General features: G+C 36.9%; 2 protein-coding genes across 2 annotated transcripts in view; both read left to right on the top strand.

Moving 5' to 3' along the window:
• Window positions 1–16394, top strand: part of MARCHF6 (membrane associated ring-CH-type finger 6) — a 40277-nt gene extending 23883 nt beyond the window's left edge. The window contains exons 16-25 of the mRNA XM_014307664.2: window positions 118–218; window positions 911–1048; window positions 2731–2932; window positions 4302–4371; window positions 5577–5758; window positions 7221–7355; window positions 9364–9453; window positions 10845–10977; window positions 12127–12262; window positions 13318–16394. Of these exons, the coding sequence (XP_014163139.2) occupies window positions 118–218; window positions 911–1048; window positions 2731–2932; window positions 4302–4371; window positions 5577–5758; window positions 7221–7355; window positions 9364–9453; window positions 10845–10977; window positions 12127–12262; window positions 13318–13408 (1278 nt within the window). The 3' untranslated portion in view covers window positions 13409–16394. The remainder of the gene's footprint in view (window positions 1–117; window positions 219–910; window positions 1049–2730; window positions 2933–4301; window positions 4372–5576; window positions 5759–7220; window positions 7356–9363; window positions 9454–10844; window positions 10978–12126; window positions 12263–13317) is intronic.
• Window positions 16395–16967: 573 nt separating this feature from the next.
• The window catches only part of ROPN1L (rhophilin associated tail protein 1 like), a 13751-nt gene continuing 10428 nt past the window's right edge, over window positions 16968–20290 (top strand). Inside the window, exon 1 of the mRNA XM_031058255.1 lies at window positions 16968–16989. The gene's annotated coding sequence lies outside the window, so the exon portion shown is untranslated. The remainder of the gene's footprint in view (window positions 16990–20290) is intronic.

The following is a 20290-nucleotide window of genomic DNA, read 5'->3' on the forward strand; positions in this document are numbered from 1 at the left end:
TATTCAGCTGTTAGCCTGGGCTAGCCCACCACCCCAGGGAACATGTCAGAGATGGGTGGGAAACTAGGTTTCGTAGTTTCTACTTTTTGGACTAATTTGTTTGCTTTATAATTGCAGATTGTCTTTGGATCAATTGTACTACTCATGCTCTGGCTTCCTATACGGATTATTAAGTATCTCCTGCCTAACTTTCTTCCATATAATGTTATGCTCTACAGGTGAGCATTTATTTTTAAAAAGATGGGGGGGGGGGTTCAGTGTTTCTATAACTGGAAAAAGTGTATTTGCACTCCCTGAGCATTAAAGTGATGCTTTTTTTATGTTATTTTGTCTTCCATTAATCTAATCTTCGTTGTTCAAGAGAAGAAAAGGGTAAAGGACATGGCTACATCATACAATGTGACAAATTAAAAGCTACTTGAAAAAAGAAGCATTTTGTATTCCTTCCATAAAGATAACTGTTCGGGGCTAAGCCCTCAAAACACTTCCCATTTCAACTTTCTGATAGTGAAGTTTCTTTTGTGTTTGCTTTTTTAACACACTCATTCCTGATTGTCATTGCTTCAGGAATAAAAGAATATTTGTAAGTGCATTTTTTTAACAATAGCAGTTTTTTCCTATTTCTGAATAATAATTCAAACAGTAATGATAGATGCAAATAGAGATGCGTACTGTATTCTTAGATATAATCTTTCTCAGTGTTTTTTTCCTAAATTTATTATATGCCAAAGTGGCTAACCTCTCTGCTCAGGTTAGTATATAGGGAAAAACCTTAGCAAAAAACTAAGAATTTTCCTTTTTGGCATCCAATGTATTTCTGTATTGTAGTGACATTAATAGGATTCAGTGTAAAAGATTTCTATTAGAATGTTCCTTGTGTTTTATTTGATGCTCTTCCCATTGTTTCCAGTGATGCTCCAGTAAGTGAACTTTCCCTAGAGCTGCTTTTGCTTCAGGTGGTGCTTCCAGCTTTGCTAGAGCAAGGACATACAAGACAGTGGTTGAAAGGTCTTGTACGAGCATGGACTGTTACTGCTGGATACTTGCTGTGAGTAGAGATATCCAAAATCAGCTACAACCACTGTGCCCAGTTTGGCCTTTAAACATGAAGGCAGCTTTCCAGAAGGTTATCCCAACGAGCAGGTTTAATAGCTCTTTTACAGATAAATACATTATGAAAAACTTATACAGTGATTGCTTTCTTTTAAGCAGTAGATGTACATGCTTCTGTATTGACAAGTAGTTCTTTTGGGTACACCATTACGGCATTTGTTTAGTGAAAGAAATCTGTAAAAGTATGACTGATATCTTCTTCACTCCCTATTATATGAAAATAAGGAGATAAATGTCAGCAGTGTGTTTCCATGAATCATCTAAATAAAATTCATGTACACTTCTTGGATTTCTTACTATAAGAAGGAAAAATAAGGAAAAATAATTTAGAACATTGAGCTGAAGAAGTAAGCAACTTAAATTAGTGGTTCTAAAGTTACAAGTTCAGATTTTAGAGAAGGATAAAACCATTTCTTTGTCAAATAAAGTAAATTATTGTACTGCCAGGCAGAGTTCTTGCACCTGAAATTATTTTCTAGCTCATCAGTTGTTTGCCAAATTAGTCAAGAATAAAGTAAGGTTGATTTTGTTTCTGTACAGTTTTCAGTTTCACTTCAAAGTATATTGGCATTCTCCCACCATGTTGCACTCTTAGGATCAAGAATTATTCTTTGCCAAGTTATGTCTGAGAAAGTGAGTGAATGAATGAAAGATTTTTTCTTCACTTTAACCCAAAATATTTATTTTAGTTTCTCATAAGGACCTCTGTTCACTCCTCTTCTCTTGGTTTACATTTTGAAGTTTCTAATTATTTTCTGAGTTTTGATTGTGTTTAATTATAGTGTAAAAAGAGAGTTTTAGAGATTATAGAAATGGCTTTTCTTACTCTACTGTTGCAGCTCTTTAGGACAATTGCAAATTACCTCTTCAGCAATTTTAGTTTAGCACAGATGAAAATCTTTTGCTCTGTTGTTCCCAAAAAGCAAACTGTTGGATAAATTTCATTGCTATTAGAATATCTGCACATATCTTACTCTGCTAAAGCTGAGGAAAATTAAGTTATAAATGTTCGTTTTTAATCAGACTCAAATTTTGCTAATTGTATATGTGGAAAACATCAACAGAATAATTTTTAAGTAGATTGATTTTTTCCTAGGATTGATATTCTTAAAAAGTTGTGAACAGGTTTGAGCAATTTAGAATCTTCTCAAAAGACACTACCTGCCTCTGTGCTTCTGGCAGTATGTCCGTAGCAATGCAGCACCTTCCTTGTATGGTTTAGGTTTGAAGGCCCTTGTCTCCTATAGAGCTTAGTGACAGTAACATAAAAGCTGTCAGTAGAGCCATGTGCTTACCTGAACTGAAATATCCATGTAATTTTCCTTTCATGTGCACAACATCTTTAATACAGGTGGTGTTTTTAAAGCAGTCAAACAGATAAGTGATCTTTCCTTGTGATGGGATTCTAACTGCATCCACACCAGCACTTTTCTTCTAAATTGCGTTTATGATGACATTGAGTACATTACCAAAAAAGGCTTATTTTACTTAATCAAGATTCTGCCAGTACTCCTGTATTAGTTTTGTACAACCTGTATGGATTCTGAGTAGGCCTATATTTCTGTAGGTTTCTCATTCATACCAAACAGAGCAAAACTGAAATTTTGATTGTTACAGGGATCTTCATTCTTACCTACTTGGTGATCAGGAAGAGAACGAAAACAATGCAAATCAGCAGCCTAACAATCAGCATGCTCGCAATAATAATGCCATTCCAGTTGTGGGAGAAGGTCTCCATGCGGCCCATCAAGCCATACTTCAACAGGGAGGACCTGTGGGTTTCCAGCCTTATCGTAGGCCTTTAAAATTCCCACTCAGGGTAGGTATACCTAACACATCAAGAGAAAAAAAGGCATTTGAGAAGTTGTTTTTTTCTAATAAAGATTTGGCCCATGTTGTCAGAAGTCACATGGTGGGTCCTGTTTTATATGATTTGCAGCTTTCAAAAACATAGAGTTGCAGTTGTGCTCATATAAGGCTTTTTTCAGCCTTTAATGTAAGACCTTCAATTACAATTTTATTTATAGATCCCATACATGTTTAGTATCATGTGTCAATTGACGTCTTATTTTCTTTACACTAAGTAATGGAGGGAAAGACAATAAGCCCCTCTCAAACAGGTAGTTCAGGTGTGCCTCTAACAAGGCTTGGCTTTCAAGAGGGGCATACTTTGGTCTTGTAGCTGAAGTGTATTTAGAACTATTTTGCTTTATTAAGAAAATAAACAGAGAACTTCTGTTGCTTCTGCATATCTATTAAACATAGAAAAGCATTATATAATACTTGAAAGTTCTAAATCCCTAAAATTAGAAAGGAAATTTTATTGGCAAATACTTACATTTCTAGAATAATATACAGCTTAAACTAGATAGCTGTTTTGTTGTTAGCAGAACTCTGAGTTAAATATAAACTTCACCACAGCTCACTTAGTGTGGTTTCAGCTATAGCTGAAGAATGGAAGTAATGGCTAACATTAGGTCACTGTGGTATTGCATCTGAATGTTCCTTCCTTTATACCCAAATGTCTCATCAAGGAAAGTCTGTTCCAGATTGAACTTTCTTTTGGCAGTCTGTTGGGATAAGGAGGTAGCTTTCCCATAGGAAGCTTGCTTGTTGTGTGGCTTTGATGATTAGTGAAGCAGAACTTCATAGCGCCTGGTGCTTGAGAAATATTTTAAAAAGTACATGATAATTGTCTGGTAAGATGAAAATCTGGCTGAGGAGTAACCAGCTTTACTGTCAGCTTCTGGTCGCAGAAACCTGAGCACATCTAGAAGAACTTTGTCAGCAAGGTTTTCCTTTTAAAACCCCTGTCTTGCTCCTATGGCATACAGAGCTAGAAATCTTTCAGGATTATATGGAAGTCATGCTGCTCCATGCAGAAATTAAGAGATGGTCTTTTTTTATGTGACAAAGCAAAGAACTTAAGTCATTCTGGATTCAAATGGGGTTTTTTTACTGTTGGAACAGTTAATGGAAAGTCTTAGAAATTCACAACACTGCAGGTGTTCTGCATGTACTGTGGTTAGGTTTCTTTTTGCTGATTTATTTATAGTGAAACATCAGTATTTGAACATCCTGGTTTAGCTGCCTTTCTAGGATGATGTATTTTTTGGTACTGGGGTTTCTTGGGGTGTGGTTAAATAAATTTCTTACACACTTTCCCTCCTTTTTTTTCCCTTTTTCAGATATTTCTTTTGATAGTTTTCATGTGCATAACATTACTGATTGCTAGTCTTATCTGCCTTACCTTACCAGGTGAGTCTGTTATGGTAAACTGTCATTAAAAACAACTCAGTATTTTGCCATGCCCAACCATTGCAGATGTTTTGAAACCATTGTTTGAAGTCAAAAGGCAAAAATATGGAAACTAGTCTAATTTTTAATAATTTGTCATCAAATTGTAATCGAAAAAACTAAATGACAGAGATTGCTATTCCCTTTTTGTTGTAGAATAATTTTCCTCTGAGGACAGGACTTCACGTTCTTCAATCTCTGCAGTATTGACTGGAAAATAATTGAAACTCTTGCACCTGTTTTACTGTTTTGAGAAGGAAAATATGTAGATTGTTTCCAGGTCTTCTACAGTATTTTCTTTAATTAAATATTCTGAAGGTGCCATTGTTGAGTACTGCGAGGAGCAGGGAGTTGGACTCGATCCTTAGGGGTTCCTTCCAACTCGAGATACTCTATCATTCTGTGATCCTGATACATCACTAGGAGATTTTGTGAAGTGGCATGTATGTAAAATGTCTGAATAAGTACGTCAAAAACACTTGGTATTTTTAAAAATAATTTGGAGTAAATGAAGCCATGCCAACCAGCATAAATTTCATAACCTGTCTGCTGTAATACTATGTAATTTATTACCTTCTTCTATTAATGATCCTAAAGTCAATAATATGTTAAGATCAAAGTTATAAATTCTGTGATTGTTTTACTAGTAGGACATAAAATAACTCCACTGTAATACTAGGGAAATGAAAACACTATTAAAAAATGAACTGTAGCAAATCAGTCTCCCATTTTTGTCAGAGAACTTCAGAAGTCCCATCAGTAAGTTTTAAAAAATAAGATGAGGCAGTGAAACAACCCAAAGATAGCTCATATAATTTAAGTTCAAGCTTACACACTAATGCATGATCGCTGTTGCAGTTCTGCAGATCAGTATTTAGGCTCTGAACAATGCTTTGTTTTGCTGTAGCTCAGATCACATTGCTGTCCTAATGAAAATTTAGGTGGAAAGGGATTTCTATGTGTTTATTTGGCATCATTTTTGAAGCCCTTTGCATAGTCCTTCACACCTTTATGCATTACAAGTATAGTACCAAAATAACTGGTTTATGATTAATAATATTTGTGCAGGAATATTTCAGATAAATGCGATAAGTACTTTTTAAATAAGCATCCTTTCCTAATACATCCAGCAGCATTACTGTATGTAAGAGTGCTTGTGTTTTCAGTGTTCGCTGGCCGGTGGTTAATGTCATTTTGGACGGGGACTGCCAAAATCCATGAGCTGTACACAGCTGCCTGTGGTCTTTATGTCTGTTGGCTGACCATCCGAGCTGTGACAGTACTGGTAGCCTGGATGCCACAGGGTCGCAGAGTCATTTTCCAGAAAGTCAAAGAATGGTCTCTCATGGTGAGTCCTGAGAAAAAGTTACACTGAATTATCAAAAGATTAGCTAATGGGGCTTGTTTCATTTTTTGCTTGCAGGCTTTACTCTGTCATGTATACTACATTTTGCTTTTCAGACCATTTTGAAGCTTTTGCAGCTTACATTCCCATTGCCTAGGCTAACTATTTTTGGAAGGCAATTAGTGTAAATATGCTTGTGTGCATGTATGTTTAAATATATATGTATATATGTGTATATTTTTCTGTTTTCCTTTAAAAGTGAATTTATTGCATTATTATGGCATGTGTTACATGTTCTCAAAAGCATTTACATTTTCACATAAACCTGGAAGCTTAACTATTTACTTGTTACATGAAATTATCAAATGGGAAAACCTAATAAAGCTGATAGATGATGATGACCATATCTCTACAAAGAAGCTTGATGCCTATTTTCAGGAAGATCTTTATTAGCTGTTGAACTTGCGTTGTTCAAATAAAAGATATTTTCCTCAAAAATATTAATTATGAGGAGTTGAGATTCTCAGCATGGAAGCAAATTTATACCCCAGCTTTTTATCTTGGTTTTGGTTTTGAGGATTACTGCAGTAGATTTCTTGCTAGTCCTTTGAAACATGGATAGCATAAATATATCTTGTTATGAACATTCTAGTGTGCTTATTAATTGTTTTAATTGTTACACTGTACAAAACAATTGTTTTAATTGTTATATTATTGTTTTAATTGTTACACTGTACAAAACAATTGTTTTAATTGTTATATTATTATTTTAATTGTTACACTGTACATGTTCTTGATGTACTACCATGTTTCCCAAATATCTTATCCATCATTTTGATTTTAGCTTCTTTAAGATCTTAGCTTCTTCAAGAAAATTCATAGCTAAAGCTTAATTTCTACTTGTTCTTTGCCACTTCTCCTTATCATGTTAATTAATAGTCAGGCTGCTTTGTATGATGCAGTTAAATTAAGAGGCTTTTAGAATAAATAAAGATTCAAATATGGTGTTTTGAGTCCTCCATTTTTAAGTCAAATATTCCACAATGACTGAATTTTTAAGGTTTGTTTTGTTCCAGAGAAAAATTGGCAGTTTTGGAAAAATTTTTTAATTTCCCAACATATGAGCATATGCAATGTATTGAAGTGCCGTTGGATAGTATTCCCTTTTGGGAACAGTCAGTGTGATGTTATGGTTTAGAACTATATGAATACTAGTAGGCACAGTCATGATTTTTTCTGGAATTCCTTTTCCTGTGGAATAGGACCCAATCTTGAAAACTTGCATTGCAAAACTATGTATGTAGTAAAAATTGTTTCTAGGGGTGTATATGTGTGAAATAAAGGTCTATGTAGTTTTGGGGTTTTTTTACCAGGGCTGTATGTTTATGTAGTTCTAATTACATTTTTGAGTTTAAACAAAGAATCCTCTGGTAAATATATTTATTAAATGTCTTGGGTTTTTTAGATAATGAAGACATTGATAGTGGCTATACTGCTCGCTGGTGTGGTTCCACTTTTGCTTGGTCTTTTGTTTGAACTGGTCATCGTCGCACCTTTGAGAGTTCCTTTGGATCAAACACCTCTCTTCTATCCCTGGCAGGTCAGTTGCTCCCATTCTTTTGCTGCTGTTGGTGTAAGGAGTATGGGCTGCCTTGTTTTGTGTGGATTCAGTGCTTCAGAGCATTTTCCACGATTATGTTTGTATGAGGCAGAGAAAAGGCAGCCAGTCTACATGTGAGAATTATATGAACCAAAAGGATATGCTGAGGAATTTAAGCTATGAAAAGCTGAACTGTTGTGAGATGACATCAAAGGTTGCATTTCAGTGATCAGCTATTTTTCCAGTAGCACAAATGTGAAGTTATGTAAGAAGTCAGTATATCTATATGTATGTATGCACAGATATACGTACTCTAATTGTTCTGGAAAGCTTTATGTATACAGTTATGCAGAAAGAGGTTCTGGTATTTTTTTTCCTTGTAAGATTTTAATTCAGTGATGAGGCACATTATGAATGTAATTTTTAAATTATTTACAGTCGTGCTGATTTTGGCCTGAGCTGTCAAATCATTAATACAAAATTTTGAGGTAGTTGTCTTTTATTACTCTTCAGTCACGTCTCACAGGCTGAATGCAGATTTTTGTCCTACAAGCTGGGAGATGAAATGAAGATACAGGATTGAATGACAAATGCATCCATCACCTATGATTTCTTTCATAATTCATAACTCAAAGAAACCCAGCTGAGGGGACCATAACTCAGGGTATCTAGAATGCCATTACTAAATAACAAGAAATTGTTCAGGGACAGTGACTTTCTATGCTGCCCTAAGCTTTCATTTACTTTCAATATCCAAATGTTTGAAAGCCATAATACAAAGGAGAATTTGGCTACAAATTTAATTATTCCATTATTTTAAAATCCAAGTATATTTTTGAGCTGAGTAAATGACCAGAAAATCAGGACATCATATAATTGCAGTGGTAGATGATCATGGTTTCCAAACAATTTTGGAAAGAATTTGTAATGCTAGAGATTATAAAAATTCTTTACTATTGCATATTAGTTCCTTAAAAGTTTTAAAAGAAGTATACTGAAAAGCTTTATTTTCATGTAGCAGAACTTCTTCAAAATACAGGATAAGGGGGATTTGAGACTTGTTCTAAATGAACAAGGAACTGTCAAAATTGAGACTAATTTCCATTTTTCCCAAAAGAGTTATGCAGAGATTACATCCTGAAATAAACATGATTCAACTTTAACACTGGTGCTTTTTTGTAACAATTCTTAAAATCCTTTAGAATTGACATTAACAAAATTTGCCTTTTTAAATAATCAGTTAAAGAAAATGTATTTCTCCAGCAGGTTAAGAAAGTTAATTTAGTCTGTTATGTCCCACGTCTTACCAGTTCTTAGCTGTTTATTCCACTTTATCAGCCTATGTTTTGCATTCTATTTTTGGTGGGTTTTATTGAAAATCCCTTAGGAATATCTGTAATCCAGAAGGGATGGATTTATGATATGAAATGTTTACTAGAAGCCAGTAGTTATAGTGTCCTAATTCCATGCCATAATAATTGCAGCTTATATTAAAAGATAAATTTTCCTCTGAATAGTATGACTTTTTTTGTTAAGAGCATTGCCTTGCTTAAAGCTTTCTTATATCAGGTAGGGTTTTGGGAATAATTAAACTACAAAAGAAGGAAAAGAACTTGTTTCTTGATGCATGTGAACATCTTTGTATCTTTTTTCTATTCTTTTATAAAGAATAAAGAACTTCCTTTTATGTAAATTAGTTGTACCAGACTGTTGGTCAATTGCTTGAAATCTAATGCTTTTATTTTATGTTTGTCTTTGGTTTAATAGTAGAGTGATTTTCCTGGTCCCAGGGAGCTAAATTTACAGATGTCAGTTAATCTTGAGAGCATCCTCTTTTTCATAGGAATTTGCAGATGATGTCATCTCTTTGGAGCAAAGTCCCATGTAAAAGGAAAAGTAATTATATTTTCCCTTATAAGTTATATTAACATATTGCTCTTAAAGCTTTTGGTTGTCAGACTTTTTAAAGATATGTTAATGTTAACACTATAAATTTTTACAAAATTAGGACTGGGCTCTTGGAGTTCTGCATGCCAAAATAATTGCTGCCATTACACTGATGGGTCCCCAGTGGTGGCTGAAAACTGTTATTGAACAGGTAGGAAAAATTCTTCATGTGAATTATCTGTATAATACCTTTTTTACGTTTCTGATTGTGTGTCAGAAAACAGTGTTACTCTTGCAGTAATGGAGTAATTGAGTAGAATTTAACTAGTCTTGTAAAAACCTTTTAAATTGTATAGCCTAATCCATTATGGTATACTTAACAGTAAAACAAAAACTCAGAAATCTAAATTCAAGAAAATGCTTTGTATACATATATGTATTTTTCTCAGGTTTGTAATAAAGTGAGAAAGAAACATGATTATTTCTTGAGATGAAGTCCATGTGTCCAAATACTTGTCCAAATATTGGACAGTATTTACATCCACAAGTCAAGAACACAGAATTTTGCTTTCTCTGTGGCTGTAGGGATTACCCCATTCACAGATCAGTAGAGATGAAAGACACAATTTCTGTTCCCCTTTGATTATTAAGCAACACAGACTCTGAGCAGTTCAGAGTTACATGGCCTGTTGTTTTGCCAGAAGTATTTTTTTCTTGATTATAACCATTAAATTCCATAGTTGCCATCTTGAAGAAGTGTCTCAGTTGTTTGTCAGAAGGTAATTTTTCAGCCCTGCACTGTATGTGATGCCTGTGGTGCATGTCCCAAGCTCTGTACACAAGGTACCCCTTGTGAGTAAGTCTAGCACATAGTCCATTATTAAATCACTTCAGCTGTCACACTGCAGAAATATAGTCTTAGTCTGGAAGTATGTTTGATGCATACCACGGCTCCCTGTTCCCTTCTGAATGCTCTCCATGGGCTGTTTACACACTCTCCTGAGCCTTCCAGGCTGTGGCACAGAGGCCATTGTTTAGCTGTAGCTGGTAGCCATTCAAAACTGGTTTCTTCCCATGCTTAATCTGGTTATGTTTTGATCTAAGCTTCTGGTAGTAACTGAAGAAGCATAAGAATTGTGGAGGCCTTTTTTTCAGGCACAGACTCTATGTACAGAGGCTCTGGTCTGTCCCACAAGTACAAAATAGGATCCCATTTTCTGCCCATTACAAAATATAATAATTTATTCTATTAGCCTAGACAGGATCCTCTTGTAGTGAGTTAACAGTGCAAAGTGACCCCAGGTCACCCACAGAGCCATTGTCCACAGCTCTATTAAATGATCTTTCAGAAGGTCTCTTGAATTCCTGCAACTGAATCACAACTCTGTTCCAGATTAAGTTGGTCTCTTGGGCATTATTTAAATGATTTCCTGGAACCTTCATGATGTAAACTGGCAGAGTTTTTTCTTCTTCAACTGTGGCCATGGGAACACCCATTTCCTTTCATAAGAAGAACTGTGTAAAACCTTTTAATTATTACTGTAAGTGCAATGCAAGGCTTTCTTGATTGATCTGTTCTACTTCTAACTTGTTCCATTTTAGGTATATGCAAATGGGATTCGTAACATTGACTTACACTTCATCATCCGTAAACTGGCAGCACCTGTAATCTCTGTCCTCTTACTTTCCCTGTGTGTGCCGTACATCATAGCTTCTGGTGTTGTACCTTTACTGGGTATGTATGCATTCAGAACACTTACTTGTCATCTCATGGTTTACAGCAGGGTAAATGTTTGTGGAAGTAAAACTTCAAGCTTTAGTTTATTAAAAAAAAAAAAAACAAAACCAAAAAAAAAACAACCAAAAAAAAAAAAAAAAACAAAAAACAAAACCCAAACAAAAAACAAGTGTAAATGTTTAAAGACTTCCAAGAATCACACCATGTTCCAGGAATGTTGTCCAAATGCTTCTTGAACTCTGTCGAGCTTGGTGCTGTGACCACTTCCCTGAGGAGCCTGTGCCAGTGCCCAGCCACCCTCTGGGTGAAGAACCTTTTTCTAATACCCAACCCAAGCCCTTCCCTAACACAACTTGAGGCTGCTCCTGTCACCGCAGCAAAGAAATCAATGTCTGCCCCTCCTCTTACTCAAGAGGAGGGGCAGACGCTGATTTTTTCTCTGTGCATTTTAGGTATCTAGCTAGTTCGGGAAAGGAATGATTAATTCATTTCTTCTTTGGACAATCAGCCTTTGATTTTAGTCCCTCTAGGAGCTATACTGAGCTGAGGCCATCTTTTTCTGACTTGTCAGATTCTAAATAAAGCTTAGAACAGGTGAAAATGCTGGGTTTGTTTTAAGGTTTTAATAGTATTAAAATGTAAATTTTAAATATATAGGGTTTTTTCAGACTTTCCTATCTCCTAATAATTGAGGTAAATAATTTGGTTAGAACCAGGGTATATAAGCTTTTTCATCAAGACTTGTCTTGTACTAGTTAGTTTTGATGTTAACACGTTCAAGAAGTCCCATTTTATTCTTCAGTCTCACTTGAATGCCGACTTTTATTGCATTGACTTTTCTGACACCAGAAGTCAGTAAGCAGAGAAGCAGAAGTTAATAGGCAAGAAGAACTGATAAGCTCTTTTATTTTTCTACTGTGGATTTTCACTCTGTTAATGGAAAACTTTCCACTTGTAGTGCTTCAGATTAAAAAGAACAGCAGCTGTCACGTTGGATCTTTGAAGTAAATGGATGTGTCATTTATTTCACAGCCCTTCTGCTGAAGTTGCAGTATAACAAAAAGTATGCAAGCAAGTAGAGAAGCAGAAATAAGTGAGTTAGTTCAGCAGTATTACAATGTCTGAGGATTGTTTCTTGTTTTGTAGGAGTTACTGCTGAAATGCAGAACCTCGTTCAGCGACGCATTTATCCTTTTCTGCTTATGGTGGTGGTTTTGATGGGAATTCTGTCCTTCCAAGTCCGCCAGTTCAAGCGCCTTTATGAACATATTAAAAATGACAAGTGAGTATATAGTGGGGATTTTTAAATTTTTCCCCTTTATATATATCTATATATGTGAGTACTTCAGGTCCAATTCAGGTGTTGTAGATACTTACGGTAAAAGGGTTTTTAAGAAGTTTTCTACACAAATGACTCTTTAAGACAGACAGACTTGGCAGATGTTTTATCTGTGGTTCAGGTAGATAAACACAGGAATAGACTGTCTTTATAAAGGGAGGACACTCCCCCATGTCCAACATGAGTGTGTTTTCCCACAAATGAAGCTTACTGTTAGTCTCATCTGTAGTCTTGAATGACAAATGACTATAATGAATTACAACATACCTGGAAGTTAAAATCATGTCTCAGGCTGCTGCTTATAAAACCATTTCTTCAACCACTTCTGCATAACTCTTTTTCTCACTCTTTCTACTTATTAGTCCAACTAACCTGTTAAAGAATGTTCAGTTGTCCTTGCCAAATTTTGTGTGGTTTTCTGATGTTTTCAGTAATTATTACTCTATATTACTCAGAAGCCTGATAAAAATAGTAATTTTCCTATTATTTTCTGGTTCTCTTGCTTAGTTGAACCTTTTTTGTGTTATTACATTGTTTTTAGTGTTACCCTAATTACCTTTTTTATGGGTTATTAAGATTAGCAACTAATCTTAGCAACTAATTCATAGGTGTGTAGGGCTCTTGTACACACAGAACTAGCATGCAAATAGGAAGCATGAAAGGGAATTTAGATGGCAAAAAGTGTGGAACAATGATAGAGTGGAAGAAAGGAATAATATGAAAGGTATGAAAACTGCTAAGCTGCTGAGATAGTTAACTTTCTTTCAATATCACACTAAAGGAATCTTGCAGCCCTTAAGCTTTCCATGGAGTAGCATCAGGATATTTTCTTTCCCTTTAAGAAAGCTTAAGCACCAGCTGAAGTTGTTCCTTTACAATTTATAGAATAACTTTTTATTGAAATGAAAACATTACTTTGGCAGCAAAGGAGATAGAGTGGATTTGTGTTACAAAATAGTATTCCCTTGTGTTAACTTCTGTTTTCACTGTGATCCCAGGTACCTTGTTGGACAACGACTTGTGAATTACGAACGGAAGTCTGGTAAACCAGGCACATCAACAACTCCACCTCAGTCTTCACAAGAATAGATGGTCATATTAAACATCTTGACCTTCCCTTTGCCTTTACATGTCCTTTTTTCATAGACTCTTCTCGTCTTTGGATATCTCTCCCAATAATACTCTCAGCAGTGTTTTGGCTTCTGTTGGTAGCATCCAGATAGCAGTTAAGGCTCTGTTTCTTCTCTGCATTTTCTGATGTTGTAAATGCTGTCTGAGATCTGTATATGTGTATATAGAAGTGTCCTGACACCCTAAAACCTTGGATTAAAAAGAATGTGCATTGTACATCTTTAAAAAGTATATTAATTTATTAAATCTAGTTGTCACTTTATTTTGGACTGCTGTTCTGTTGACAATGTGCCACAAAGCAATAGTGCAAAGAGGCAAGATGTTTTTATAAAATTTGGAGCTTACTTTATGGTGTTCATAACCGTTCTTATTGTAGTAATACAGTATGATTTTTTCATGAGTGGAAAGGCCACGTAGAGAATATCAAAAGTAAGTAACTGTCTTACAGTCGGCAATGAAGTTGCTGTGTTAAGAACATAATGAACTATGTATCTTGCTGTCCAGTCTTTTTTATTATTTTGTATAACACCAAAGCTGTTGTACATTTTTCTATTGCCTGATTGTTTTTCATGTGTCAAGAGTTTGTAATATTGTACAGTTGCTGTTAAATCAAGAAAATATTTCCTCTTCTGAGAATTCAGATGTACTTGTTGAGGCTCAGCTGGATTTTTCTGTTTGGTTGAAGGGGGTAGGTGGGTGTTTGCTTTGGGATCAGGATTGCATTAACTAAAGCAGTAAGTAAAAATTTACTAAGGCTAGGTGATGGAAGTATTTAAAGGTACCAAGAAAAATTAAATGGGTTCACAACTTAAATTGTAGCAAATTTCTTATCAATATTAGAATTTTTCAGGATCTCAAGAAAAGGGATGAACCTTAACTGATGGGCTTGCACAGCACGAAGAGCATAGTGTAAGCAACGTCCTGACCTGATCCTTAGTTAAACAGCGTGAAATCTTTTTTCTGTAAGTTACCAAAGTTGAAAATTGTAGTATGAATTTTATATTGCACAATTACTTTTAAAAAAACCAAACCCAACCAAAAAAAATTCTCTCAGAATTGGTCACTGTGAATTTTTACAGGAATAATACCGAGGAAGTGATTTATCATGTACCATTTATGGCCTGAGGGGCAGGGAAATACATATGCTATTAAACAGGCAAGGAAAAGTTAGCAGATTTCTTTGCAAGAACACAGTCAAACAAGAGCCACCAAATCAAGTCTGTGTTATTTCTATATGTAGATAGTTCTTTTGCAGTAATATTTGGGGGTGGGGGTGGGTGTTATGTAGATAAAGAAAACACATAACAATATCTCAAAGCTTTAAGTAGCATCAAATCACGTGCTTAGATTGCAGTATCTTTCCTGGACCAATGTGGAAAATGTGAATATCACATGTGAATTGCAGTAATGAGAATATGGATGGAACATTTAACTTGCTATTCAGTACACTCTCCTTCAGTATTCTGTACTTTACCATGTGTGTGTATAATTAATACTTGAGAATCTGGCAGGTGCTTTTAAAGTGTCATCTCTTTTTATTGATGTTGCATCTCTGATCTGACATGGTATGAGCTAATGTGGTCCAGGCTGTGATGGTGGTAGTTCATTCTTTTGGTGTCTGGACTCATGTTCTAAGGCAGTGAGCACAAGCCAAATGCATCTGAATCTAGTGGCAGGAGGATTGGGCTGTCACTCTCAGATCCATACTATTTTACAGAATTACTGTTGTCCTGATGGTTTTGAACCACAAATATTACCCTTTGGAGTGATTTATTAGAAAATTTCCAGTGAAATGAAATCATAGAAAAATAGCCAAAATATTTTTTTCATTTATTGTTGCTGATTTAATGCTGAACTGAGTATATATTCGCCCCATATATTTTTGATGTGCATAAATATTGCATTTGATTATTTACAGTGGTGTACATTGTGGGACAGATATATTTTCACAATAATAAATTCACTGGTAACATACATTCTTACTTATGCCAAGATTCTGTTTTTGACATACCATTCACAAACAGTTCCAAAATGGTCTTGCCACTCAAATGTTGCAAGCACTACTGTGCATCATGCAGAATTTGCAATAGTGTGGTACTTGTAACTGTGTTTTTATCCAGACAAACTGGTCTTAATATTAAAATTTATTAAGAAAAAGCCTTTGTGCTGTTTCTACTGGTATTTTACAAGTCATGAAAGAAAACAGAAAATCAAATCAGTCATGCAATGTGAACTGCTGCAGCTATTTTGATGTAGCTTACAGTATCTGTATTTGCTTTTTTTTAAATGGAAAACTGGTTTCAAATCCAACTGTTGTGCTGGCATTTGCACTGCTTTACAGATCCCAGGTAAAGTCTGTTTCCAGGACTGTCCATTGTGAACTTCTCAGAAATCTCATCTCCTCATCTTATTTTTACACATTTTTGAAAGAATATGGAAGTTGTAGAGAACAGGAATTAAATAACAGCGCTTTATAAATTGTTTTAAATTTCAGTGGTTTGCCTTATTGTGTGCTGTGTACTCCCCTGGCATAGAAACTTGATAAGTAAGCTTGTAAGTGGCTGTTTCTGACACAGCTGGTGAGCACTGTACCAGTGGCTTCCATCTGTGCTGGAGTGATGCAGAGTGGTGTGTGCTCCTGTTACTTTTCAAGTGGGAAACTGTGTGTGTGTGTGTGGGCACTCTTCCACCACAATTTGTGTTGACCTGGGTCTTGGCTGGAGGGATTGGAGGTGTGTACTGCCTCAATTGTATCCCCTTTGTGTGTTGAGAATCTGATGCTGTTGTTAGTTCCAAGAACTAACTGATGGCTCAGAACTGTCCAAGAACTGTCAGATGGCTCTGTAGCTATCTTGTGCATATTGAAAAAAGTTAATTGCAGCATAGCTTTGACTGTTTTTACACAGGTTATTTTATATTGATTAAAAATAGTTAAAACTCTGCATCTTTTCTGTCTCCCCCTTCTCTATTGAGTGAAACTGAAGTTACTTGATTTTGTTTCTGAGGGCCCTTCAGTACCTGTAACTCCTTTGTGTCAGTGACTTCCTCAGTAAGATGCCAAGTCCAGCCTATTACAGTGCTCACATCACTTTTCAGCTGAGTGCATTAATTCTTCGCTTGCCTTCCCCTATGCTTGCGTAAAGGTCTTCATAAAAATCTTCACAGCAGCCACGTTGTTCTTCAGAGAACTCTGTAAAAAGCTTCACAAAGGCCTGCACCTCACAAAGCACAAATGACTGGGGTTTGATTGCCTGGCATGCTGATCAGCATCGTTGTGTTTCTTTGGACGTCAATGTCCATTTTTTTACATCCAGATAGAAAAGTTTTTGTGGTAGGATCAGTGTTCTTGTGCTTGCCTCGCGAATAATGGCTGTGGTACAGCCTGGGCAATGAGTGAGGTTCTTGGCAGAAATGATGATACAAATAGTAAAAACATTAAACAAGGAATTGAATCTTGGTAGTGTAATGAAGTTCTGAGTGCAAAATAAAAGAAGCTGTTTTCTGAAAGAGATGAGGAAACAACTTTTACAAAGCATAATGTAAGTTAGAGCTCTTTTACTGTGGCATTTCAGTTCTTAATTAGTAGCTGGAACTAAAGAATTTCATAAGTTAACTGCAATTTTTTAAAACTGTGCATCTGGTTTTAATTTCTTCATTAAGAAGTAAGCATAAATTAAAAAATTATATGCAGAAATCAAAGTTACTCAATAATGGAAAATTTTTAAAGATTGTATTTCTAGAGGTCAAATACTATTTCAAAATAAACTGAATGTTTTGAGTTCAGTATAATACCAAGAGATGGAGCAGTGGCAAAATTATTTCACAGCTCTGCTATCAGTTTTTCTGCTTATCTGCTTACCTGCTATTATCTCTTATCTGTTGAGTACTGGCCAACACCAAAGCTGCATTTTCCCCTATATAAGGTGAAGTCAAACATCTGGAGGTGTCTACATCAGGTGTGGGAAGAGGGGGTGGTATTTACCATTACTTGCCTTTCAAGGGCTGTTTGTGTTCCTGGAAAAGGACATTAGTTTTACTTAGAATTCCTTGTTGCTTGCAAAACCAGAAAACACTGCAAAGCTCTTTTATTTATATTTGATAGAGTTGCTGTATTAGAACCTAAATAGTGCAGAGCTGCACTGGTGTGCCATGTTCAGCAGATACAAATTATGTAAGTGTCTTGCTAGGGTTAGGTAAGGAATGTGTTGGATCTAAAAAATACTGCTGGATTAGAATGGAGAGTCCATGGGATATTTTAACTAGTGGTTAGCAGGAGTCATGGAAGTAGGAAGCAGCAGAAATTCTAAGGTATGCTGCTTTATTGCAGCATTTCTGGCAGTGCTGCTATAAAGCAACAATTACTTTTAAATGTTCTTTATATACATGACTCTATTATACGGTGGGAGGAAATACTTCTAGGAAGCAGCATAGATTCATATAGAGTATTTACAAGAGCATGTAGTGACGGGACAAGGGGGAGTGGCTTCAAAAGAGAGTGGCTACTGAAAGAGAGTAGGTTTAATTAGATGTTAGGAAGACATTCTCTACTGTGAGGGTGATGGGACACTGGAACATGTAGTCCAGAAAAGATGTGGATGCCCCACCACTGGAAATGTTGGCCGGGTCAGGTCAAAAAAGGCCAGGTTGGATGGAGCTGTGAGTAGCTTGGTGTAGTGAAAGTGTTCATGCCTGTGGCAGGAGGGCTGGAACTAGGTGATCTCTAAGGTCCAACCCAGGCAGTTTATGATTCTATGAAAATACATTTCATTAAATACAGAAGAAAATTGCACCTACATGCTGCTGTTTCCCATAATACAGTGTGGCAGCGTTATGCATGATTTCACTGCACTGGACCAAATTGCTGGAAGAATTAAGAGTATGACATCTACTTTTGAAGCATTTTAGGGATAGTTTTGAGTGTGTGCAAGGACCACAGATAAGAGATAATATGCATCTTGCTGTTTATCTGTTATCACTAGGCACCTTTGAGAAACTGCACTGTGAAATTGGTTTAATTGAATTCTATTCTGTAAGGTCCTGCAGGATAATGTTTCCTTCATGTTTTTCTTGCTATCGTGTTCTTAAATGAGTAGATGCTTTAAAACAACTCAAGGATAGAAATGTATGTCATTATATGTGAGAAGTTTACTGTTTTCATTAGTTACAGAAATCTGCAAAGTATTTTGAGGCCAAATAATTAGCCTGTAGCCTATGCTAAGTATTCCTGTTTTATGAAAGATTAAACAGTTGTTAAAATGTGTGCTTATTGCTTTCCAGAGCCCACCATTTTATCTTTGTCCTGCATGGCCTTGCATGTTCATTAGCAGGGACATAATGTGGATTAAAAAGGCCTGGCTTCAAATAGGATTGTGTGCTTCTGCTTGGCCTGTTTTGAGCATGCAGCACCCAAGTTTCTTTGGAGCAATGGCTCAAGAAGGCTTTCTGAAGTGAATAATCCTATGACCAAGTTGATTTGAGTGCTCAGGCTGTGTACAGTCCATTTGAGAAGGTAAAGGAGGGGTATTGCTTTGTAACCAAGAGATGTGCTGGCATCTTTTCAGAGCATGCCAGTCAGGTTACCTCTGGTGCTGTTTTTATCTGCAGTGGAAAGACGACTTTGTGGCAGAGAGGGCACTTTGGTTCCTCACATTCTGGAGCAGTGGGAGAGCCCACACTGCCTCACGGTGTCAATTTGGACCAGCAGGTGCTGAGAAGCAGCTGGCACTGCCTGTGCCGCTCTCCATGGTGGCAGACTCGCAGTGGTGCTGCTATCCTGAATGTCCAGCACTGTGGAGCCTGACCAGCAGAGGTTGATTGTGGCTGAGCTGTCCTTGGAAGCAGCACCTGCTGCGAGTAAAGGGAATTTTTGGGGATACATTGCCCTGTTTCTTTTTCAGCTCCACATTTCATCCAAGCCAGGAAAGGAGGTGCAAGGATGCCAAAGGCAAGATGGACATGCCACCCTAACACTGTTCACCCAGTAGAGCATCCTTGTGGCCAGGGGACATGCAGGGGCCAGGAGGCTACAGGGAACCCAGGCACCAGCAGGAACCAGCCTCCCAGCCATGGGCTCTGCCAATTACATGGGCTAAGATGTCTGAAATCAAGATGAGCCTATGACCGAACACCACCTTAGGAACTAGACCATGGCACTACATTCCACATGCAGTCTTTTCCTTAAACACTACCTGGGATGGTGATTCTACCACCTCCCTGGATCAACCCTTCCACTGTCTAATCTCCCCTTCTGTGAAGAAATTCTTCTTAATGTCCAACCTAAATGTCTTAATGTCCCCTGCCACAGCTTAAAGACTGTGCCCTTTTACTCTGTCACTGGTTGCTTGGGAGAAGATGCCAACCCTCACTTGCCTACAGCCTCCTTTCAGGCAGTTGTAGAGAGCAATAAGGTTACCTCTGAGACTCTTCTCCAGGCTAAACAACCCTATCTTCCCCAGCTGTTCCTCATAGGACTTGTGCTCCAGGCCTTTGTCCAGCTTTGTCACCTTTCTCTCCAGCATCCTCCAGTTCCTCCTTGAATTGAGAGGACACAGGATTCGAGATGTAGCCTCAGCAGGGCCGTGTACAGGGGAAGAATCACTTCCCCCATCCTGCTGGCAACACTAAAGCTGTTACAGGCTGGGATGCCGCACGCCTTTATGGCCAGCTGGGACCACTGCTGGCTCATGTCCTGCTGCTGTGCCCTCCAGCCTACTCCGACCCACCCTGCAGGCTGCGTCTGTGACTTTACGAATGGTGGACTCAGTCCCCTCATCCATGGTTTGGGCCTTTTCGAAAGTTTGTACAAAGAAGAGCAGGTGCTGCTCTTGCTCTTTAAAGCTC

This window comes from Geospiza fortis, unplaced genomic scaffold (assembly GCF_000277835.1).
Source record: "Geospiza fortis unplaced genomic scaffold, GeoFor_1.0 scaffold281, whole genome shotgun sequence".
Taxonomy (NCBI): Eukaryota; Metazoa; Chordata; class Aves; order Passeriformes; family Thraupidae; genus Geospiza; species Geospiza fortis.